Below are 26,496 nucleotides of genomic sequence, written 5' to 3' on the forward strand. Positions count from 1 at the left end.
ATCCTCACGGCACGGGGCTGCTAGACCAGTCTCCGCGGTGCAGAAAAGAGATGAGCGATATCGGAGGCAGATTATTGGTGAAAGCACTTCTGAAATTCTCTTTTGTTGATCATGCGTTTGTTCTTACATATAATTGCCCTTATTTGTATTTTATTTTCTTCTTTGTTTTGGTTTTGTGAGTATTTGTTAAAATTTATTTGTTTCTTTTTCTTTTCTTTCTCTACATATATATATATATATATATATATATATATATATATATATATATATATATATATATATATATATATATATATATATATATATATATATATATATATATATATATATATATATATATATATATATATATATATATATATATATATATATATATATATATATATATATATATATATATATATATATATATATATATATATATATATATATATATATATATATATATATATATAATATATATGACAGAGCACAAATAATATATATAATAATAAACAGGAAATAATAGCACCCAATGGTTCCTTATGAAAATAGTCAATATCAATCTTTCAGGATGATACACTTTTTTCTCCTCGTTTCATAGTAATGCTGGTAAAGACACTTTAAAATCGTCTAAAGCCGAATCTAAACGACAAAGGATACTTATCACACACTTTTATCGGTGCACAAGCGTTTTGCTTCAATTTCTTGAAAGTGTCTCTTGTTTCTCAAAATATTCTTGTAATAACTACAATAATACGTATTAATAATGCGTGTTTCTTGAATAAAATAGAAACTTATTTATCTTTAATGTAATTTAAATCGGTTCTAATTTCAATTTTAGTGCGTCTCAGCTGTCTGTCAACCTGTGATATGGTATATCAGAGACACTTTAGACACATTTAGCCATCGTTTGATCTTAGTAAAATGTAGGTTCACAATTTTAAAGAAACATTACAAACTATAAATAAAAGTTCAAGTAGGTATAAAATCCTTTTGATAGACAGTGATAGAAATTCACAAAAAAATACCAGATATTTCGGTCACACATGCAGTGACCGTCATACTTTTGTGAATTTCTATGACTGTCAATTAAAAGGAGTTTCTCCCTACTTAAACTTTTATTTATCTTCATGGAAAGGCAGTGAGGTCTGCAAAATTATCTACATTACAAACTAGCTTGCAAAAAAAAAAAAAAAAAAAAAAAAAAAAAAAAAAAATATCAACTCTCCTAACAGCAATGACTCAGGCACTGGTAGATTCTAAAAAGCGTTCACAAAGGCTTAAACTTGAGTCCAGAGAACGTAAACTGTTAAAACTTAAGTCCAGAGAACGCTGAGTTGAGGGGGTAACTGCCTAGCTGAAATCTATAATAATTTTTGTTTGTTTTAAGTTTGAACGTTGCTCTTAACTTTACTAATAAAAAATATATTTCTGTAAATAAATTGTAAATTGTATAATAATGTCACTTAAGAACAAAAACAATTGGGATTTTCTATAGGAAAATAGCGTAATTTTTCCAAGATTTTTTCTAAAACAGAAATTCTATTCCATAATCTTTGGTCTAATGAGAATTCGATCTAAATTGACCAAACTTTGAGTGTTTGACCAAGTTTTGGTTTGGCAAAAATTGTAATCTGTGGCTAAAAACAATAGAAATATATTTTTTATTAACGCGCTTTTTGTTACCTTACAAAATGTTTTAACGAATGAACTTCAGTTAAAAATTTGATAATTTTTAAGAAAGCAGGGGAATTTTTTCATCTTAGAACAAAGCTTATGCATGGGAATATCCCCCAAACGCTCCCACCTCTGTAGCAGGTGGTCATGTGAATATAACCTTCTGAAATATACTATAAAATTTCTGAAAAAGAGATGAAAAAAAAAATCTCTGAAAAAGAAGTCCTATTTAAAAAAAAAAGATATTACCGGTTTGTCATCCATTTCGTTCCCTCCGAACTGAATATTTGTATGACCTTTGGTGGAAATTCAAAGGTTGAAAATCTGCAATCTTATCAGAAGTTGCTATTTTACATAAATGAATTAAGTCTCAAACCAACTAACTCATTTAAAAAGAGCTTGCAAGTCATTTTTAATATTTGCTGCGAGTTTGAAGCCATACTAACTGAGGGATTGGCACGCTAGACTAAATACTGTGTCCGGGAGGGCAGGGTTCGAGTCCTGGTGCTGCGGATTATTTGGTTTTGAACGGTGGTTAGAGTAGTAATCAAGGTTATACTTCTACGAGACATATAGCAATTTCTACGTTATTCTATCGCGCCTCAATACCTTTTCAAAGAGATTCAGAGCTCCCTCACATAATGGAACTTGAGGGTCGATAAAGTGAAATTATGTCACTATTCTAGTTTTTCTAAACCAGTATTGCATATAACTTAATTTACGTAGACAATGAACGATATTAATTATAGTTTTGAATAATATAAATGTGAATGATACAAATTAGTGATTTGATTGTATGAAGGGTGATAAAAAAAAAGTATTATGAAATTATATCACTATTATAGTTTTTCTAAACCAGTATTGCCTATAACTTAATTTACATAGACATTGAACGATATTAATTAATGTTTTGAATAATAGGAGTGTGAATGATTCTAATTAGTGATTAGATTGTATCAGTGGAGAAAAAAAAGGATTAAACTGATTAGCAGTTAAGGTAACCCCGAAGGAGTTGTTAACTCAGGTAATTTGTTATAAATTTGTATAATACACAAGGGATGTTTGATAAGTATTGTCAATTTAAAATAGGATCTAACGTTCCCTTCGTTCCTCCATTTCTGAGGGCAGGGGAATGGAGGGGGGTAAATTTTGCTAGTAAAGCAAGAAACAAACTTAATCGAAAATAAAGAATATCTGAATCAAGTAGACGGCTCAGTAGTCCATCGATCCCCCCAAGTCTGAGGATCGGGAAGGGGGAGGGGGGAGAGTCACTTTTGGTGGGAAAACCGAAAATACACAGAATCGAAAATAAAGCATGATCTGCCTCAAGGGGACGGCTCGGAGGCCCTTCGGTCCCCCATTTCGGAGGGCAGGGGAGGGGGGGTCAATTTTGTGGGGAAAAACAAAAAATACTCCTTATAGAAGATAAATCGTGAACTTCATCAAGGGGAAGGCTCAGCGCCCCCTCCATCATCAATTTCTAAGGAGAACTTAATTTTTTTGGGAGTATATGGAAACTGGGTAAATTTTAAATATTCGGCTAAAAACGCGATTATAAATAAGGCTATTGCGTCTTTCTGAACTTTCCGTGAGCTGCGGGGGGGGGGGTAAGTATTTATTTTAAAAAAATATAGGATTAATCGAGTTTTTGGGCTGGTTCGGAAAAATTGTACGTGTGGGGTAAATTTATTTTTTAGAGGGGTAAAAATGGTAGTTATTTAGTACCCGATAAACAGGTGACTTGAAATGCTTCATTAGAAATAGTTTATTGCTAATGATATCTCCTCGACAGATATTTTTTCTATTGTATTTTATAGCTATTAGCCAAACGTTGCTCTGTGTTTGTCACACCAACTAGTAAATATTTATCGGGGTTTTATTTTTTATATTCAATTATTTTCAGTGTAAGCCAATATAATTACCTCATAATTTTATTTTAACTTAACTTGTAGGAATAGGACTTCTAGAATAAGGATTCATTCCCTCGACTAAATCAGTTTATTAGTGTAAAATAGTGAACAAAAGACCATTAATTATCCATATTCTTCTTCTTCTTCTTCTTATCTAACTAAACTTTGCGCTGCGTTTGTAACACCAACTAGTAAATATTTATCGGACTATTATTCTTTACGTTCAATTATTTTCAGTGTAAGCCAATATAATGCTAGGGGGAGTAAAAATGGTAGTTATTTAGTAACCGGTAAACAGGTGACTTGATATGCTCCATTAGAAGTAGGTTATTGCTAATGATACCTCTTCGACATATCTTCGCTGTTTGAATATTTAAAGAAGTTAATGCATAGTCTCCATGTAATTCTAGGCCCAGTGGCAGCTGAGATCAAGCTTCAGATCCGGTATCACCCAACAGAGATTAATCCGACTTTGTCACCAAAATTGTAAGTAAGTAGCAAATTCTTTCTTAAATTCGCCTCCTGGATAAATAAAAAGACATTTCATTCAAGAAATTATGACAAAATTCTAAGTAAGTAACAAACTCTTTCTTGAAGTTATCTCTTGGATACACAATGCAGAAATTTCTTTTAGGAATATATGAAAAAATTGTAAGTAAGTAAGTAAGTAACAAATTCTTTCTTGAAGTCACCTCTTGGATACACAATACAGAAATTTCATTAAAGAAATTATGAAAAAATGGTAAGTAAGTAGCAAATTCTTTCTTGAATTCAACTGCTGGATAAACAAAAAGACATTTCGTTCAAGAAATTATGACAAAATTCTAAGTAAGTAACAAACTCTTTCTTGAAGTTACCTCTTGGATACACAATGCAGAAATTTCATTTAAGAAATTATGAACAAATTGTAAGTAAGTAACAAACTCTTTCTTGAAGTTACCTCTTGGGTACACAATACAGAAATTTCATTAAAGTAACTATGAACAAATTGTAGGAAAGTAAGTAACAGAGTCTTCCTTGAAGACACCTCTTGGATACACAATGCAGAAAGTTCATTAAAGAAAAGTAAAGAAAATTGTAAGTAAGTAACAAACTCTTTCTTGAATTCACCTGCTGGATAATTAAAAAGACATTTCGTTCAAGAAATTATGACGAAATTCTAAGTAAGTAACAAACTCTTTATTGTTTTCACGACTTAGAGACACGATGTAGAAATTTAATTCAAGAAATTATGAAAAAAATCTCATTAGGTAACAATTTCTTTCTTGAAATCAATTCTTGAATACACAATGCGGAAATTTCATTCAAGAAATTATGAAAATATTAGTAAGTCAGTAACAAGCTCTTTATTGATTTCACCTCTTAAATATACAGTACAGATACTTCATTCAAGAAATTATGAAAAAATCGCAAGTAAGTAACAAACTCTTTATTGTTTTCACCTCTTGGATATACAATGCGGATATTTCAATTAAGTTTTGAGGGGGGTAAAAATGGTATTTATTTAATACCCAGTAAACGGGTGACTTGAAATACGTCTTTAGACATAATTTAGTGCTAACCATACATTCCCAAAAGAGATTTGTTTTATTGCATGTTATAGATAATAGCAAAACAATACTCTGAGTTTGTCCCACAAATTAGTAAATATTTATCTGGGCTTAATTTTTTTCTGTTCAATTATTTCCAGTGTAAGCCAATATAATTACCTCATTCTTTTATTCTAACTTCACTTATATGAGTAGGAATTCTAGAATAAGGATTCATTCTCTCGACTAAATCAGTTTATTCATGTATAATGGTGAACAAAAGACTTAATTCACCGTATTCATCTTTTTTTTATCCAGCTAAACGTTGCGCCGTGTTTGTCAAACCAACTAGTAAATATTTATCGGGCTTTTATTTTTTCCGTTCAATTATTTTCAGTGTAAGCCAATATAATGCTAGGGGGAGTAAAAACGGTAGTTATTTAGTACCCGGTAAACAGGTGACTTGATATGCTTCATTAGACGTAGGTTATTGCTAATGATACTTCCTCAACAGATATTTTTATGGCAATTTCTATGCTTGCCCAGAGACACAATGTGGCTTTCCCGCTATTGCTCTATGGCCGGTTATCGACACTACCTAGTCTATTGCATATATTAAATCAGTATTTTTTACACAGTGGAACGATAAACACGTAACTAATATCTCTAAAAAAGTGAAGATGAAGCATTTTAAGAAAGTGTGTTCACATGTTAGTGTTATTGTAGCATTGAATGCTGACAAGGAGAAGTATTTAAAACTATGAAAAAAGCACAAGTGGTAGCACTATCGGAAACGTATGCGTGCATTGTCATGACAGTAAGGAATTGAATTTCTATGGAGTACCAACAAAATTCAACTCTTATGATGGTGGATATGCCAGACTGAGATCCCCGGAGATGATTGCACTCAAAGAGAATGCCAACATAAAAATAATAGTTGATAAAGAGGGGCATCTTCTTGCTAGTGCTTGTGGTAACATGTTGCCCAGTGTTAAACCATATCGTCAGCTTTCGGGTATTGGCATTCAAATGAAAGCAAAGAAGAAAAGAAAGGCCTACTCTTCTACTAATATCATAAACCATAATCTTTCTATATGCCGGAACTGTTACCTGTGTAAAAATAATGTGATAATAGACAGTGAAATTGCTAGAAAAATAAAAAGGGTATTGGCAGAAAATATCACTAAGGAATATAAAGATGAATCGATGAAAAACAAAGTACCAGCGAACGTTACGGCCATTGATCAAACAGTCAATGAATCAAATAATACCCAAGACGAAAAGCATATTGACCCTGTCGATGACACACCTAAGAAAATTGTGTATGAGTCAAAATGGAATAATGATTATTCTACTGATTACAAACTAAGAGAAGACAATAGCTATAGTATCAAGAGAGAACATGGTGAACCATTTTATGGAACAGATTCAAAATGTCCAAAGTTGCTCATTGATATTAATAATGTATAATAATATATATTTTTTGTATTAATATTCTACATGACATTATTTCATTAAAAATATATTATGCCTTACATTGTTATGTGTTCATTATTTTTAGAGTAAGCTCGCATATCGAACGTTTAGAATGTCTATTAAAACATCGGAGATGTAACAAAAGGAATTTACATACATCATATATTGGATAGATAAGTTAACATAGAGAAAATCTAAGTATAAGAATGAATAAATTCTCTATCAACATCTATTGACAGATACTTGGGATAGCATTGACAAAATCAAAGTATCAGAGTGAATAAGTTCTTTATCGATGTCTTTTGAACGATACGTTTGATAACACTGGCATAGTTTAAGTATCAAATTGAAAAAATTTTTTATTGACATTCATTATCGATATCATGTCGGATACATCGGATAACATTGAAAAATTCAACATATTATAATGAATAAATTCTCTACCATCATTCATTGTCGGATTCCTCATTGTGAAAAAAAAAATGTAAGTAAGTAAGTAGCAAACTCTTTCTTGGATTCAACTCAAGAATACACAATACAGATATTATTAAAAAAAAAAATTTTGATTTCCAAAGGTAAAAAACATACGATAGAGACCAAAGTCTCGCTGACTTTTCCCTGCACGGGTGTTTCTTGCATTTATTACTTCTCCTGGCACGGAAATCAGAGGGTTTTTTTGCTCATCCGTCCAGGTATAGATTAGTTCAGCCTTGAACAAAAACATAAGGTTTTGATTGATTAATTTTCGGCTTAACAACTACATTAATAACTTCCAAGATGATAGGACTGTATGACACAGAATTTATCAGTTTGAAAAAATCATCTTGTGGTGTTATATTTGAATGTGCATTTTTATTATTGTCTATGGAACTCGAAGAAATTGACTGTTATCATTGGATAGTGAGCTATAACATGTTTGAGTATGATAAAAGCTTATGGAGTTCTATATTATGTCATATAAACAGACTGGGATTCTACGATAGAGTGATTACACCACTTAATAATACTGGTCAGGAACTGAGAAATGTTCAGGAGGAAGTCAGTGAAATTTGCAGCTTTTCGGGGTTGAAGCACTCTACGTAAAGGGCAATATACCTACAGATAAAGTTTTAATTCAAAAGTGCGATCCTAGGATTCCACTTTTCAATCTAGAAGAGTTTAAGTGTCCTAAATTTGAAGAGCGTTATCACCGTCCTGAAGACAAGGTTAGGTTCTTCGCACAATGGATACCTAAGAACATACCTGATCGTGATAAATCCATAAGACATGGTAAAAACTATTCTATATCATGGGACCATCGTTTGTGGATGTTTAAGAGTGAACTCTAAGTACTTTTTTTATGTAAACATTTGTTGTTGTGTTTTTTTGTCTCAAAAACTATGTAAATACGTTCCAGCAACTGGTATCTTTAATATTAACCTGTCGTCTTTCCGAGGAGCAAATCAGTTTTGTTCATGATATTGTGCGTTCATTGTACCCCACAATTGCTGTCTTGAAATTGATTACCGAAAGCAAAATCGATCTCGGATTAGAGTGATAAATATAAAATCGAACGAAAGTAATGAACTTTTTATTTTTCTCACCTATTGCATACACAATGCAGAAATTTCATTGAAGAAATTATGAAAAAATTGTAAGTAAGTAACAATGTGTCTGTGTGTGTGTTTTTGCGTGAGCGTGTGTGTGTTTGTGTGTTTGCGGGGGTGTGTGTTTTTGTGTTTTTTTGTGTGTGTTTCTGCGTGTGTCTGTGTATGTGTCTGCGTTTGAGGTTGTATGTGTCCGTTTGTGTTGTTGTGTGTTTGTTTTTTTGTGTGTTTGTGTGTTTGTTTGTGTGTTTGTGTATGTGTCTGTGTGTGTGTGTGTGTGTATGTCTGTGTGTGTATGTGGATGTTTACATGTATATGCGTGTGTGTGTGTGTGTGTGTGTGTGTGTGCAAGCTAGCACAATTAAACTAGCTAATGTCAATAACAGGACAATTCTTTTTTCTCTTTATCACAAACAATTTTCAATGTGTACAGATCAAATTGGTCTCTAAACGGTTCATGATAAAAAAGTAGTTTGGGACAAGAAAAAAAACAAAAAAAATTGTTTGTGATAAAGAGAAAAAAAGAATTGTCCTGTTATCGACATTATCTAGTTTAATTGTGCTAGCTTGCAAACACACACACACATAGACACACACATACACAGACAAACACACATATACACACAAACACACATAGACGTAAACACACACATATACAGACACAAACAAACACACACATAAACACACACACACATAAGTTAAGTTAGAATAACACTGAGCAACGTTTGGCTAATAGCTATAAAATACAATAAAACAAATATCTGTCGAGGAGGTATCATTAGCAATAAACTATTTCTAATGAAGCATTTCAAGTCACCTGTTTACTGGGTACTAAATAACTACCATTTTTATCCCCCTCAAAATTTAAATGAAATTTCTGTCTAGTATATCCGGGATGTAAAAACAACAAGAAGTTTGTAGCGTACTTGCTATTTTTTCACATTTTATTGAATTCAGAATCGGTAGTTTTTATATGTAGGGTGAAAGGAATAAAGAACTAGTTACTTACATACAAATATTTTAATAATTACTTGAATGAAATTTCTGTATTGTGTATCCAAGAGTTGACTTCAAGAAAGAAATTGTTACTTACTGAGAATTTTTTCATAATTTCTTGAATTAAATTTCTACATCGTGTATCTAAGTCGTGAAAACGATAAAGAGTTTGTTACTTAGAATTTTGTCATAATTTCTTGAACGAAATGTCTTTTCGTTTATCCAGCAGGTGAATTCAAAAGAGAATTTACTACTTACTTACAATTATTTCAAGGTTTTTTTTATTGAAATTTCGGCAGTGTTTATTCAAAAGATGTCTTAAAGATAGACTTTGTTTTTCTATTATTTAAAAGTTTTTCGGTAGTACTTTCCTTAAATCTCTACATTTTGTCCACCAGAGATAGTTTTGGTACAGAGTTATTTACTGGATTACAATTTTTTCAAAATTGCTGGATTGTAATATACTCATTGCGTATCCAAGAGGTAACTTCAAGAAAGATTTTGTTTCTTTTTTAGAATTTTGTCTTAATTTCTTAAACGAAATGTCAATTTGTTTATCCAGCAGGTGAATTCAAGAAAGAATTTGCTACTTACTTACAATTTTTTCATAATTTCTTTAATGAAATTTCTGTATTGTGTATCCAAGAAGTGACTTCAAGAAAGAATTTGTTACTTACTTTCTTACTTACAATTTTTCATAGTTTTTTAAATGAAATTTCTGCATTGCGTATCCAAGAGGTAACTTCAAGAAAGAGTTTGTTACTTACTTAGAATTTTGTCATAATTTCTTGAATGAAATGTCTTTTTATTTATCCAAGAGGTGACTTCAAGAAAGAGTTTGTTACTTACTTCCAAGTTTGGGGACAAAGTCAGATTAATCTCTGTTTGGTCATACCGGATCTGAAACTGGATCTCAGCTGCCGCTGGACCTAGAATTACATGGAGACTATGAATTACCTTCTTTAAATATTCAAACAGCGAAGATATGTCGAGGAGGTATCATTAGCAATAACCTACTTCTAATGAAGCATATCAAGTCACCTGTTTACCGGGTACTAAATAACCACCATTTTTACTCCCCCTAGCATTATATTGGCTTACACTGAAAATAATTGAACATAAAAAATAATAGTCCGATAAATATTTACTATTTGGTGTTACAAACACAGCGCAAAGTTTAGTTAGATAAGAAGAAGAAGAGGAAGAATATGGATAATTAATGGCCTTTTGCTTACTATTTCACATTAATAAACTGATTTAGTCTAGGGAATGAATCCTTATTCTAGAAGTCCTATTCCTACAAGTTAAGTTAGAATAAAAGTATGAGGTAATTATACCGGCTTACACTGAAAATATTTGAATAGAAAAAATAAAACCCCGATAAATATTTACTATTTGGTGTGACAAACACAGAGCAACGTTTGGCTAATAGCTATAAAATACAATAGAAAAAATATCTGTCGAGGAGGTATGATTAGCAATAAACTATTTCTAATGAAGCATTTCAAGTCACCTGTTTATCGGGTACTAAAAAACTACCATTTTTACCCCTCTCCAAACTTAATTTACCCCACACGTACCATTTTTCCGCACCAGCCCCAGAACTCAATTCATCCTAGAATTATTTAAACTAAATACATACCTCCCCCGCCTCTCACGGACCATTCAGAAAGTCACCATAGCCGTCTTAATAGTCGAATGTTTACCTAAACATTCAACACGTACCATTTTTCCACACCATCCCACAAAACTCATTTCCTCCACAGAAATGGGGATGGAGGGGGTGCTGAGCCTTCCCCTTGAGGCAGATCACGCTGTATTTTCGATTCTGAGTATTTTTTGGTATTCCCTCCAAAATTGACCCCCCCTCTCCTGCCCTCAGAAATGGGGGAACGAAGGGCCTCCGGGCCTTCCCCTTGAGGCAGATCATGCTTTATTTTCGATTCTGAGTATTTTCGGTTTTCCCTCCAAAATTGACTTCCCCCCTCACCCTCCCCTGCCCTCAGAAATGGGGGAACGAAGGGCCTCTGAGCCTTACCCTTGAGGCAGATCTCATTTATTTTAGATTCTGAGTATTTTTGGTTTTCCCTCCAAAATTGACCCCCCTCCTCTCCCCTCCCTCAGAAATGGGGGAACGAAGGGAACGTTAGATCCTATTTTAAATTGACAATACTTATCAAACATCACTTGTGTATTATACAAATTTATAAAAAATTAACTGAGTCAACAACTCCTTCGGGGTTAACTTAACTGCTAATCAGTTTAATGCTCTTTTTTCTCCACTGATACAATCTCATCGATGATTAGAATCATTCAAACTCAGATTATTCAAAACATTAATTAATATCGTTCATTGTCTACGTAAATTAAGTTATAGGCAATACTGCTTTAGAAAAACTAGAATAGTGACATAATTTCATAATCCTTTTTTTCTCCATCTTCATACAATCCAATCACTAATTAGAATCATTCACACTCCGATTATTCAAAACATTAATTAATTTTATTGAATGTCTGCTTAAATTAAGTTATAGTCAAGAATGGCTTAGAAAAAATAGAATAGTGAATTAATTTCATAATACTTTTTTTTGTCCATCTTCATAAAATCTAGTCACTAATTAGTATCGTTCAACTTCCTATTATTAAAAACAATAATTAATATCGTTCATTGTCTACGTAAAATAAGTTAAATGCAATACTGGTTTAGACAAACTAGAATAGTGACATAATTTCACTTTATCGACCCTCAAATTCCATTATGTGAGGGAGCTCTGAATCTCTTTGAAAAGGTATAGAGGCGCGATAGAATAACATAGAAATTGCTATATGTCTCGTAAAAGTATAACCTTGATTACTACTGGTTAGCAGTGCATCTCCGTAAGTTTGGCCACAGCTGACCCAGTCCTAAATGTGTGCCAGCAGAAATTTGGGATAAAATACAAGGGAAAATTCAGATGATTTGCCCCCAACCACGCATTGCGCTCCCGGGCGAAAGCAGACACTCAGGAGATTGGTACCTGCGCTACACAGACCATCGGTCAGAGTGCGAAAAAAAAAAAATCAAGTTAGTTTTGGTTGGATTGCAAAAAAGTTTAGGGTCAACAGTAATATCATTTGATTTTACGCTATCTAAAACTACATGGTTGAAAGTATTGCTTTTTTACATTTAGGAGTAATTGTCTTTCAATAGCATTTTGGCTGTATTCGAGCCATCATTGTTGTCGTTATACACAAGATAGTCTACTATGGCACTTTGTTGGTATGTTCACTTAAAAATAAGTTTTTCTGCATAGTAATTTAAATTCCACTTGACTGACCTCTCTCTCAAAGTTATACGATACCTGTTTCTATGCAATCACAACTGGTAAAAAAAAGAAACAGCAGCCGTATTCTTATAGAAAAAAGATTGGAGATTTTTGTTTTTGTACATGGAGGACTGAAGCCTCCGTTCAGAATATTTGTAGGACCTTTGCCTGGTATTTTCCCGACATTTTGAGATGGACATTTGTTGTCTTAAAAACTTCAAAAAGAACTCATTTTATTGAGAATTGAAAGGGTTACTGCCCTTTTTAATAGCCAAAAGTGATTTGAGGGCAAATAACCCCCCTCCCCCGCCCATCATTTCCCCAAACACATCCAATGAAAAATCTGCGATTGCCATTTTTTTCAACGTAATTGAAAGGTCCGGAAATTATGTCTTCAAGAATGACAACTCCCCCCCCCCCAACAGCCCTCGGGGTAAGGGTTATATGTTGTGTCTTGGGGCATATAGGGTATAGGCTATATAGAAATGGTGATCGTGAAAACTTTGGAACGGGCTCATTCGATTACAAAATTCAGATGTTCTAGTGCCATTTTTAAGATTCAGAGTGATCGGAGGGTGGATACCCCCCTAACACTTCGTATTTTCCCGAAATACATCTCAAAGGAATTTTGAGACGGCCATTTGTTGTCGTAGAAACTTCAAAAAGAGCTCACTCGATTGGAAATTGACAGGGTTAGTGCTCTTTTTAATAGTCAAAAGTTATTGGAGGGCAAATAACCCCCCTCCCGCGGCCAGCATTTCCCCATACACATCGAATCAAAATTTTTAGATAACCATTTTGTTCAACGTAGTTGAAAGATCCAGAAATTATGTCTTTGAGGATGTCAACCCCCTTACAGCCCTCAGGGCAAGGGTTGTAAGTTATGCCCTTGGGGCATATAAGGTATATATAGAAAGGGTGATCGTATAAAACTTCAGAGGCGGCTCACTGGATTGGTAATTTAGAAGTTCTAGTGCCTTTTTTTAAGATTCAGAGTGATCGGAGGGTCAAATAGCGGTCCCAAACCTCGTATTTTCTAGAAACACATCTGATAGAAACTTTGAGACGGCCCTTTGTTGTTGTAGAAACTTCAAAAACGGCTCATTCAATTGGAAACGGAAAGGGCCAGTGCCCTTTTATATAGTTGAAAGTGATTGGAGGGCAACTAGCCCCCTCACACACCCACCATTACCCCAAACACAGCCAACAAAAATTTTGAGATAGAAATTTTGTTCATAGTAATTGAAAGGTCTGGAAATTTTGTCTTTGAGGATGACAACCCCTACACAGGTCTCGGGGCAAGAGTTGTAAGTTATTATCTAGGGGCATATAAGGTATATATAGAAAGGGTGATCGTATAAACTTCTGAAGGGGCTCCTTGGATTCGTAATCAGAAGTTCTAGTGCCCTTTTTAAGATTCACAGTGATAGGGGGCTTGATAACCCACCTCGTATTTTCTTCAAAGGCATTTGATAGAAATTTAGAGATGGCCATTTGTTGTCGTAGAAACTTTGAAAACAGCTCATTCGATTGGAAACTGAAAGTACCAGTGCCCTTTATAACAGTCAAAAGTGATTGGAAGGCAACTAACCCCCCTCCAAATCCCACCATTTTTCCAAACACATCCAATTAAAATTTTAAGATAGTCATTTTGTTCAACGTAATTGAAAGAACCAGAAATTTTGTCTTTGAGGATGACAACCCCCAACCCCTGTGGGCAAAGTAAGTTATGCCCTGGGGCACATAAGGTATATGTCCTTGACAATCACCATACCTTTTTAAGATCAGAACTTAATTTGCACTTAACTGAAAAAAAAATATATTTAAAATGTTTTAACTTTGTTTTATAAGGGGAAGTCTTCCCCTTGCGCTCCAATTACAGCCCGGGTGTCAAGTGCCCTTTTTAAGAGAAACAAGAGATTGGAGGGCAAGCAGCCTTTCGCTCAAGCCCATTCATTTTCCAAACTCTCCCAGTCAAAATTTTGAGACAGGCGTTTTCTGCAGCATAGTAGAACGGCCCAGCAACTATGTCTGTAGGGATATTAGGCACGTCAACCCCCCAAAATTATGAAATTGACTCATTATACTTTAAAACTAAATGTTGCTTTAAAATAAATCAAAAGGCATTGTGTTCATGGTTTCCAATAAGACACCGCAGCAATATATCGAGGGTGACGGGGAGTATTAGTTTGAAACTTTTGGAGATACTACTATTACTACTTCTGCTCTTACAATTTAAATAAATAAAAATAGTGTAAGTGGATCCAGGTTGTCAAAGAGCATAGATAGAATCTTCTGGGAATAGTATTAATTTTGATTTTTCATGTCATTTTCAGAAGCTATAAAATTAAATTAAAAAGTAAGCTTTGTGTCAGAATTAAAAATTGTTGAAAAGTTTCTCCAACATACAAATAGCAACCCATACTATGGATTCTTATTGAAGATTAAATAAAAAAAAAGTTTTTTAAACTGAAATTAAGGAGCAACATTAAAATTTAAAATAGAAATTATTCCGTATATGAATGGGGCTGTCCCCTCCTCAATGCCTCGCTCTTTACGCTAAAGTTTTTTATTGTTTTAAGAAATAAAGTTATGAGACAGAGTCAAACTTTAGCGTAAAGAGCGAGGCGTTGAGGAGGGCACAGCCCCTTTCATATACGGAATAATTTCTGTTCGTTTTAAGTTTTAATGTCACTCCTTACTTTCAGTTTAAAAAATTTTTTTTTTTTATTTAATTTCTGATCGTTTTTTAGTTAATGCAGCTTTTATTTTGGCTCACCGTCATTGAATAAGTGAACAAAATTTGCATAAAAATTTTTACTCTTCTTTTGCTAAATGGCTGTCTCTAAATTTGGTTCTGACATAATTTACAAATTAACTTAAATAACGAACTTCTATATTCGTATATTTTTCTTCTGGCAAAAAATACGTTGCAGATATATTTGCAGATTTTTGCAGATATGAGCTTGAAACCTATGTAATAGGGTTTTGTGATACGCTGAATCTGACGGTGGGATTTTCATTAAAATTCTTTCACTTGTAGGGGATGTTTCCTCCCTCTTTAAAAATTCAGGTAAATTTTCTCAGGCTCGTAGCCTTTGATGAGCAATACTAAAGTTAATAAAATTTATATATTTAGAATCAGCATTATAAGCCCATTCTTTTGATACATTTATTGACGTCAAAATTCCGTTTTTAAAAGTTTCGATTACTATTGAGCCGTATCGCTTGCTTTTTTTTTATTATGTATATGTTATTACGTATGTGAGGGGGTTCTCCCCTTAGTTAATACCACGCACTTTACGTTAAAAGCTAAAAAAAAATTTAATTCAAAAACCCCTGAATCACAAAGGCCGTTTAATTAGAATAGATAGCTCTTTTGAAAGCACTAAAATCAACTGTAGCTTCTTACTTTCAGTTGAAAAAACTTGTTTTTTTTAATTTAATTTTTGATCGTTTTTAAAATAAAGCTTGGAAATCCGGCGCACCCTTCATAGAAATTTCCCTTACCCCAAAGAAACATCCTCCACGGAAAGATTCTCCCGAGTAACCTCTCCTCTCGCCCCCCCCCCCCTACCAGAAAAAAATCCTTCCTGAAAATGTCTGTATGCTTCCAAATAGCCAATACAATATGTAAGCAATGGGCAAATTTCATATCTTGCAGCCCTCCCCTGGGTACTTTGGGGGATTAAGTCATCCTAAAAGACATATTTACTAGATTTTCGACTATGCTGAACAAAATGGCTATCTAAAAATTTTAATTGGGCGACTTTGAGAAAAAAATGAGCATGGGAGGGGCCTAGATGCCCTCCATTTTTTGGAGGGCACGCATCGTGATCTTTCTTCGAGAAAAAAAATGCAAATTTCCCCCTTTTTTCAGATAGGAGCGTGAAACTTCTTTAATTGGGTTCTCTGATAAGCTGAATGTGATGGTGTAATTTTCGTTAAAGTTAATTAAAAATGCAAAATTCCACATTTTTGCAGATAGGAGTTTGAAGCTTCTATAATAATGTTCGTTGATAAGCTGAATCTGATGGTGTGAATTTCGTTAAAGTTAATTAAAAAATTGCAATTAAAACAAAATTTTATCGCTTGAAAAAAATTGAGTTGTGAGAAAGTCGAACTTTAGAGTAAAGAGCGAGGCGTTGAGGAGGGGACAACCCCTTTCATATACGGAGGAATTTCTGTTCGTTTTAAGTTTTAACGTCGTTCCTTACTTTCAGTTAAAAAAACTTGTTTTTTTTTCATTTCATTTGTGAACGCTTTTTAATTAATGCAGGTTTTGATTTTGGCTCACCGTGCATGAATAATTAAAACTAAATTTGAATAAAAATTTTACTTTTATTTGGTTAAATGGCTTTCTCGAAACTTGTTGAATTTTATTTACGAACGTTTTTATTAGCAATAAATACGCGTAACTTACGAATTAACTTACGTAACGAACTGCTATATTCATATATTTTTAATACGTATATTAGGGGGTTTGCCCCCTAGTCAATACCTTGCTCTTTAAGCTAAAGTTTCGAATTTTGTCCCAATTCTTTAAAAATGACCGCTTAATCACAAAGGCCGTTAATTAGAATAAATAGCTCTTATGAAAGTACTAAAAAATCTTTGGCTTAAATAGCGAGGCATTTACTAGAAGGTGAACCCAATCATATAGCTAATATTTTTTTTTCGTTTTAAATTTTGATGTTGCTCCTTACTTTCAGCTGAAAAAATTGTTTTTTATATCTAATTTCTGATTTTTTTTAAAATAATGATGGGAAATCCGGCGCCCCCTTCATAGCAATGTCCCTTCCCCCATGAAAACGTCCTTCATGAAAAGATCCTCCCATATAAAACCCGACCCATTCCCAACCCCCACTACCAGAAAAAATTCCCCATGAAAACTTCTGTATGCTTCCCAATAACCAATACTATATGTTAACATTGGGTAAAGTTCATAACTTTCAGCCCTCCCCCTGGGGGCTTCGAGGTATTAAGTCAACCTAAAAGACATAGTTATAATACTTTCGACCATGTTGAACAAAATGGATATATCAAAATTTTGATCGGGTGACTTTGGGAAAAAAATGAGCGTGGGAGGGGGCCTAGTTGTCCTCCATTTTTTGGTCACTTAAAAAGGGCACTAGAACCTGTTCGAATGAGCCCTGTCGCAATATTCTATGACCACTGGGTCGATACGATCACCCCTGGGGAAAAGGAAAAAAAACAACAACAAATAAACACGTATCCGTGATCTTTCTTCTGGCAAAAAATGGAAAATTCCACATTTTTGTAGATAGGAGCTTAAAACCTCTACAGTAGGGTTCTCTGATACGCTGAATATCATGGTGTGATTTTCATTAAGCTTTTATGTTTTTTAGGTGGTGTTTCCCCCTTTTTTCGAAAATCAGTCAAATTTTCTCCGGCGCGTAACTTTTGATAGGTAAGATTAAACTTGATGAAACTTAAATATTGGAAATCAGAATTAAAATTTGATTCTTTTGATGTATCTCTTGGTATCAAAATTCCGTTTTTTAGAGTTTCGGTTACCATTGAGCCGGGTCGCTTCTTACTTACAGTTCGTTACCACGAACTGTTTGAAGACTGAAAAGATATACAATATTATTTTTGCATAAAAAATAATATTTCAATAAGAAACGAACAGAAATTGATTTGAAAACTTTTACCATAAGACTAATTTTTCAAAGAAAAGTAAGGAGCTCAATGAAGCTAAGAATGAGCAAACATAAAGTCAAATAATCTTTCAATGGTTAAACTATCACAATTCACTATCAATAAATAACTGAAACTCAAAACGGACAGAAATTAAAATAAATAGCCAAGTCAACCATAAAGCGAGCAAACACTAACATGAGTAAGGCTGATAACCTCTATGCCTCCTCAGGACCAGAACACAATCTGCGCTTTACTGGAAACAAAATATTTTGAAATGTTTTCACATTTCTTACTTTCATAAATGAAACATTATCAAAACCTTAATGAAGGAATGTCACTATGTGTCAATTAAACTGACGATCCACGGTCATTTGTCTTTTTTTTTTTTTTTTTTTAATTAAACCGCAAATTGTGTTCTGGTTTTGAGAATTGATAGGGGTTATCAGCCTTACTCTTGTTAATTTTTGCTCGTTTTGAGTTTCATTTATTTATTAATAATGATTTGTCATATTTTTACGCTTGGAAGATCGTTTGACTTTATTTTTGCTCATTCTTGGCTTAATGGAGCTCTTTACATTTCTTTGAAAAACGTGTTTTCTGGTAAAAGTTTTTTAAATTAATTTCTGTTCGTTTTTTATTAACATAGTAATTTCATAGAGAAAAATTATATTTGATATCTTTACAGTTTTCAAACAGTTCGTGGTAATGAACTGTAAGTAAGGAGCGACCCGGCTCAATGGTAACCGAAACTTTTTTGATACCAATAGATGTATCAAAAGAATCAGATTTCAATGCTGATTTCAAATATATAACTTTCATCAATTTTAGTGCTACCCATCAAAAGTTACGCGCCTGAGAAAATTTGGCTGATTTTCGAAAAAAAAGGATGAAAGACCCCCTAAAAGTTATTGAACCTTAATGAAAATCACACCATCATATTCAGCGTATCAGAGAACCCTACTGTAGAGGTTTCAAGCTCCTATCTACAAAAATGTAGAATTTCGCATTTTTTTGCCAGAAGAAAGATCACAGATGCGTGTTTATTTGTTTGTTTTTTTTTTTCCCAGGGGTGATCATTTCGACCCAGTAGTCCTAAAATATTTTGGAAGGGCTCATTGGAACACATAATAAAAGTTCTATTGTCCTTTCTAAGTGACTAAAAAAATGGAGGGCAACTAGGACCCTACCCACGCTTTTTTTTTTCCCAAAACCAACAAATCAAAATTTTGAGATAGCCATTTCGTTCAACATGGTCGAAAATATGATAAATATTTCTTTTAGTATGAATTAATCCCCCTAAGTACCCAGTGGGTGGGATAAAAGTTATGAACTTTACCCAATGTTAACATATAGTATTGGTTATTCGGAAGTATACAGAAGTTTTCAGGAGGTTTTTTTTCTGGTAGTGGGTGGGATGGGTGGGTCGGGGGTTATGTTGGAGGATCTGTTCATGAAAGAAGTTTTCATGGGGGAAGGGAAATTGCCATGAAGGGGGCGCCGGACTTGCCAGCATTATTCATTGGTTATTGGGAAGTATACAACCATTTTCAGGAAGGATTTTTTCTGGAGGGGGGAGGCTAGAGGAGGGGGTTACTCTGGAGAATATTTCGGTGGAGGATGTTTCTTTGGGGTAAGGGACATTTCTATGAAGGGGGTGCCGGATTTCCAAGCATTATTTAAAAAACGATCAGAAATTAAATAAAAAAAAACAAGTTTTTTCAACTGAAATGTAAGAAGGAATATTAGAACTTAAAACGAACAGAAATTATAACATATGTGAGGGGGTTCTCCCCCAAGTCAATACCTCGCTCTTTACGCTACAGTTTTTTTTAGTGCTTTCAAAAGAGCTTTCTATTCTAATTAAACGGCCTTTGTGATTCAGGGGTTTGTGAATAAAAATTTTTTTTTAACTTTTAACGTAAAGAGCGTGGTATTGACTAATAAAAAAAAACAATAAAAAAACAAAGCGATACGGCTCAATAGTAATCGAAACTTTTAAAAACAGAATTTTGATGTCAATAAATGTATCAAAAGAATGTGTTTATAATGCTGATTCTAAATATATAAATTTTATTAAGTTTAGTATTACTCATCAAAGGTTACGAGCCTGAGAAAATTTACTCGATTTTTTAAAGAGGGGGAAACATCCCCTACAAGTGAAAGAATTTTAATGAAAATCACACCGTCAGATTCAGCGTATCAGAAAACCCTATTACATAGGTTTCAAGCTCATATCTGCAAAAATCTGCAACTTTGTATTTTTTGCCAGAAGAAAAATATACGAATATAGAAGTTAGTTACGTAAGTTAATTTGTTAAGACATCCATTTAGCAAAAGAAAAGTAAAATTTTTATGCAAATAAAAGCTGCATTAACTAAAAAACGATCAGAAATTAAATAAAAAAAACTAAGTTTTTTAAACTGAAAGTAAGGAGCGACATTAAAACTTAAAACGAACAGAAATGATTCCGTATATGAACGGGGTTGTCCCCTCCTCAACGCTTCTCTCTTTACGCTAAAATTTGAATGTTTCTCAAAACTTTATTTTTTAAAACAATAAAAAAATTTAGTTTAAAGAGTGAAGCATAGAGGAGGGGACAGCCCGTTTCATATACGGACTAATTTCTGTTCGGGTTAAGTTTTAATGTCGCTCCTTACTTTCAGTTTAAAAAACTTTTTTTTTATTTAATCTTCAATAAGAATCTATAGTATGGGTTGCTATTTGTATGTTGGAGAAACTTTTCAACAATTTTTAATTCTGACACAAACAGTAGTTTTCATAATCCTGCTCATCCTGCCACTAAGTTGATTCACTGGATGATTCATTTGTTAATTTGCAATCGTTCAGACTTGAAAAACCCTTATTTGGGGGGGGGGGGGTTTTAGATATCTCCATATCAGGAAGGTGCCCTTGAAAAGCCGTCCTAGCTAAGGGGTTGACACGCTGGGTTGGAAATCCTTTGTCCAAGAGGCACGGGTTCAATTCCTGGCATGGCCGGTTATTTGGTTTGAGACGGTGTCAGTGCCGTGACTCTGTAAGTGCAGAGATTGACCCAGGTTTCAGGGTTGACCCAGCTCTAAATGGGTACCTAGAGAAATTTGGGGAAGGTAAGCAGGAAGGGTGTGCAAAAGCCTTGGAGGGCCGCTCCCCCCCCCCATTCCACTTCCTGGCTGAACGGCTATGAAATGGAGATTAGCGCCACCTATTTGGACCTTAAGGGTCACTTACTTAGTTACTTTTTAAAGGAGCCCTAGAGCCCAAAAAGGGCATTTTCAGACAAATTGTTTTTTCTGCAAGAGGTCCTTTACATAAATTTTGAAAAATGATTCACACCCTGACCTCTCTTGATTTAGAAGAACATGTTTGGACCCAACAAGTAATTTATATATTTTTTTGTCAGTCAAAATATTTTGAGCACAAAATACAATATTAAATTCAAATGCTTTCCCCAACAAAGGTGAGCATTGAAAAAATACGGCCATTCCCTTACAAAACTAGCAAATTATGACATCAGATTCATCCTGACTTTTAAAATAATTCTCTTGAAAAACTTTTTGGGACACTTTTCAGAGATACTTAATAGAGTAACAAATTAATGATTGCGGAAATTGAAAGAACTATATTTAAATGAAAAATTTCAGTTCTCAATACTGTTTAAGGAAGAAAAAATTCGTGTCTCAATAAACACCATTTTCATACAATTTGTGCCAAAGTGTGCAATTTTGGTCCTAATCGGTTCAAAATTTCAATTGATAAGAAAAGTTATGAGACAAAATTCCATTCAAGGTATTAAAACTCCTATAAAAATACTTAGCAAAAACTCTCACGTGGCTGATTGCTTCTTATTTAATACCTAACTGTGCATTTTATAATATCCGCATTGTAAACAAGCCGAAAGCCAATTAAACCTCGAAAACTTATTTTGATACATAGAAGGAAAATGAGTCGTTAATACTTAAGACGAATCGATGTCCCTATAGATATAAAAGAGACTGCTCTGCCCCGGGGGCAGCGTGTCCGAAGTACTCCGCTCTTTAGGCCAAAGTTTAACTTTTTCATTAATGAGAGCTTATTAAATTTAATGTATTTATAGTTACGAATATTTTCTTTCCCCAATGTTTTCCACAAGAATAGAGCAAAATTTTAATTTTTAAAAGACTTGATGTTTAAAAGTGTATCTTTTTTATGTGTAACCCACAACGTAAACTTCGAAAAAAAGTTGAAATGATTGAAAAAGATGGCAGCTCCCCATGAAATTATGAAAGATTGTTCGCTTTAAGTTCGCTCTTTACATACATTGTCAATTTTATTTAAATTCAGTGAAACAAAGTAAATCAATTTTGCAGTAAATTGTTGTTCCTAGAAAAACTTAGAATCAACCAACAGAAAAAGTCTAATCTAAAAGCTGCAGCTTTGAAAAGCAGAGAATGTTGATATTGTTTGTATCTTTATTGCAGTGCTGAAAACATGAAAAAATAAATTGGAACATATTGTGGTTCAAGTTGGTATAAAAAATAATACATAAGAAAAACATGTAAAATAGTAAAGCTTACCAAATTTTGATGGGTATCCGATTCGTTGACTGTTCTCCGACATCGGAGAATAAAAGGAGAATTAATCTTTTTCACTATCTTGGAGAATGATGTGGGATTCACATGTGGCTTTCTAAATTCTAAATATGTTACAAAATCACTTTCATATAATTTTATGGAGCGACCAAATAGTTTCAAAAATCCAACTCCAAGTTCAACTATTTTCAACTTTCTATCAAGCACCAAATACCACGGGAAGGCGGAGCAAAATGTTTTTGAAGAAAACCTCTCTGTACCCCACTCTCTATTTTGCATAGGTACTGTTTTGATTTTATAGCCAAAATGGTAACGTTTTGACTCTAGACTAGAAAGCTCATGAAGTGTCACTTGCATTGATAAAGAACAGCGAAATAAGTTTTTTGCAATACCTTTAAGCACTCCAGCAAAAATATACCCGGCAGTTGGGGTATTTGTTCCATAGTGAAGTAAGATCCGTTCTGGGTCTCGAACACAAGAAAAAGATGTATGGTGATAGTCTTTGGTACTATTTGATATCCTTAGCTCTGCAAAAACACTTCCCAATCCTAAGAGAAAGTCTTGAAGGTTGGGGGCAAAATTTCTCAACGTTCCTGAGAATTTTGTAAGGCAGGCCACGAGAAGTTTCTCTCCCAGGGCTTCTAACACTACACGAAACTCGTCAGCTAGAAAACATTCAAAGTAGTTGACATAATGATGGATAAATATTACAAAATTCTAAAAATACCACTCCTAATTTACTGGTAAGTCTTTGATGTTGGGCGTCCGAAATTCTAATATCTTCTGGCCTGTTTTTAATAAGTCTTATTCATAATAATTAAGAAAGAAGATCAGAAACCTTGCACGCTTCTAATAACGGAAAAGATAGTGAAATTCTAGGCTCCCAGCCCCAATCTGTTGAATCAAATAAACAAAGGCCGGAATGAAATGTACTTTGGGGGAAAACAACATACATCGGCTAGTGTCTGAATGACTGTTACCTATATTTTGGGTTGAGCGCCAAAATTTAAATATCTACTGACATTTTTTTTTTTTTTTTTTTTTAACAAGTCCTATTTATAATGCTTCAAATAGAAAAATAAAATAAAAACGAGCCAGAAGCTTGTAAGCTTTTAATGATGGAGAAGATAAAACATTTTGGACTTACCAACATATCCAACATATACAACAGCTCCAACATATGTTGATTCAAAATGGATAAAGGTCACAATGAAATGAATGAACTTTGGGGAAAAATGAAGTTCTTCGGCTAATTGGCAAAAATGAATTAAATCAGCTTTTTAATCATAACAGTATTAAAAGACCTTTCACATGTGTCTAATTTTTCTAATTTGACTTATGCTTAAGATTTATAAATGAAAAGATTGTTTCGTTTTGTCAAAATCAAGCAGTTCGAAGTAACGACCTCTAAGTAAGGAGCGACCCGTGCTAACCATACCGGAACTCCAAAAAGGGAGTATTGATAGCAATATATGTATCAAAAGTATCCGCTTTTTTGATGATTTTGAATGAATAAAAGTCAATTATAATTTTTTTTTATAGAGTCGAATGTTACCTATCAATAATTATGAGTTTCAGAGTATTTGACGGACTTTCTAAAAAGAGGGAAAGCACCCCCAAAAGAGCAAGTGATCTTGAATCGAATAACACTATCTAATTTAATATATCATATAAAAATATTTTTGATTTTTTCAAACTCCAATCCACAAAACTTTTAATGTATTTTTTCCGAAAAGGAAGATAACAGACGAGTGTTTCTTTGTTTGTTCATTTATTTTTTTCCCCAGGGGCGATCTTATTGAGCCAATGGTCTTAGAAAATTGTAAGAAGACTTATTCAAACAGAGATTAAAGGCTCTGATGCTCTTTTTGAGTGTCCAAAAAGGCTGGAAAGTGGTGTTTTCTGCAATTTTGGGGCGCAAAATAAAATTTTGGCTGTGGATTGCCAAAAAGCCATTGAGAAAAAATTGGCATACTGCCAATCGAATTATAATTACCAAAAAACAGCAAGTTCGGTTTTCTAGTTTCAGAGGTGGCAACTCCGCATGGTGGCAACTCGTCCCTGAAGATACACATTGCCCATACGAAATGGGTGTTTAATATAGACATTTGTGTTAAAGCTTCATCTACATAAAGGGATTCATTTGAATTCTTAGAAAAGCTATGTACAGAAGTGGGTAATAACGCATCAGCCATTACAGAGGAGCTCCGGTCTGAGCATCAATTTCCCTGTCCCCTCTTTGCAGGCATTGTAATATGAATAATGAAACAATTGACCATTGCCTATTTGAATGTAATATGCTGACGTCTGCACAACATACCTTGCTTTGTAAAAATAATAAATTACGCAAACAAGAAGAGTATTGGATCCATGCTCTGGGTACTGCGTATCCTTTTGGGCTAAATGATCGAGTTGCGAAATACGGAGACATGTCAAATGTAGTTGCTAATTGTATCAATGGGTTAACTAAGAACCCTTCTTTTAATTGCCCCACTAAACGTAAAAACAGATCAAGAGGACTTAGGAAAAATAATAAAAATAATTATTGAGATTTAAGTGCATTTTTAATAAATTTAGGTTATATATTTGAGAATAATGGAATGACTAGTTTAATACAATCTTTAAATAATTTATAAAAGAATAATTTAATAAAAGTTTTCTGGATTGCAAAAAATAGTACAACATGTAACTCAAAAAATAAATTAATTTATGATGCAGTTTGTATTTTAGCTAAATCAAAATTTAGCTCAAAATATAATAAATCTGAAAAAATTGTAAATAAGGATAATAGATTATATTTGTCTATTAATTTTTGTTCTAAACAAATAGAAGATATTAATTTGCCAAGAATCTTAAACCAGCGGAGAGTAAAGAATGCCCTTCCATATAATTTGGTGTATAATGGTAGTCCAATTTTAACATATAAATTTTCAAAAACAATTGGTCAAATGATTTTTAACTATAATTCAATACTTAAAAAACTGGACAGGGGGAGTTCTTGGAAACCGGTTTGTAATTGTGAGCACTTTTTACCGAATTGGGGATCAAACTTATAAGCATGTTGTAACGGGGGATTTGTCCATTATAAAGCATCGTGATCTTCAAAAGATAATGAAAATGGGGGCTAAGTTCCGTCTTTCTTACCACATAAGGCCAGCAGATATTCTTAGGGGATTAAAGAATGATTTAAATGTATTTATTGATAATTGGTACAAGAAGGAGAAAATTACTAAAGATAGATTTCAGAATTGGATAAATTTGATTTTGACTAGTGTAAGAAATAGCGTGTATAGAATTAATCCTACAGATTCTTTGAAAAAATCAATATTTTATAATGCCAATATGAAACAAGCAATTGCTAATATACAGAATGAATTTGTAATTGTACCATTTGATAATGCTGGCAATAATTTTGCCATAATTTGTCAGAAACTATTGTGATATTTTATCAAAAGAGTTACAAACAAAAAAAATACATACGAAAAGGCCCATATGGAGGAGAATAGTTTAATTGAAAATATAGAAGAAATAATTTTGAAAAATTTCAATATTAAAATAAATGACAAGGACACACATTGTCTTTTCTTAGATTGGACGATAAAATTTCGCAAAAATAAACCAACACCACGCTTTATTGCCGGGGAAGACCGGTGTCCTACCAGAATTGCGACTACTGATTTATCTTTAATTTTATGGGAAATTAGAAATAAATTTAAAGCATATTGCTCTGGAATTAAAAAATTTTCTAACTTTAACCCATATTGGAGTGTTAATAACTCGTTACAAGTGATATATTTTTAGGT

At 33.4% G+C, this 26,496-nt stretch overlaps 1 protein-coding gene across 1 annotated transcript in view; it reads right to left on the bottom strand.

Moving 5' to 3' along the window:
• The window catches only part of LOC148940975 (head-specific guanylate cyclase-like), a 287,023-nt gene that overhangs the window by 199,811 nt on the left and 60,716 nt on the right, over positions 1 to 26,496 (bottom strand). The window contains exons 8-9 of the mRNA XM_089105123.1: positions 23,841 to 23,942; positions 22,679 to 23,358 (exon numbers count right to left, since the gene is read on the bottom strand). Coding sequence (XP_088961249.1) covers positions 22,679 to 23,358; positions 23,841 to 23,942 — 782 coding nt within the window. The remainder of the gene's footprint in view (positions 1 to 22,678; positions 23,359 to 23,840; positions 23,943 to 26,496) is intronic.

This window comes from Artemia sp. Qi Xiang Cuo, chromosome 19 (genome assembly GCF_049724085.1).
Source record: "Artemia sp. Qi Xiang Cuo chromosome 19, ASM4972408v1, whole genome shotgun sequence".
In the NCBI taxonomy this organism is placed as follows: Eukaryota; Metazoa; Arthropoda; class Branchiopoda; order Anostraca; family Artemiidae; genus Artemia; species Artemia sp. Qi Xiang Cuo.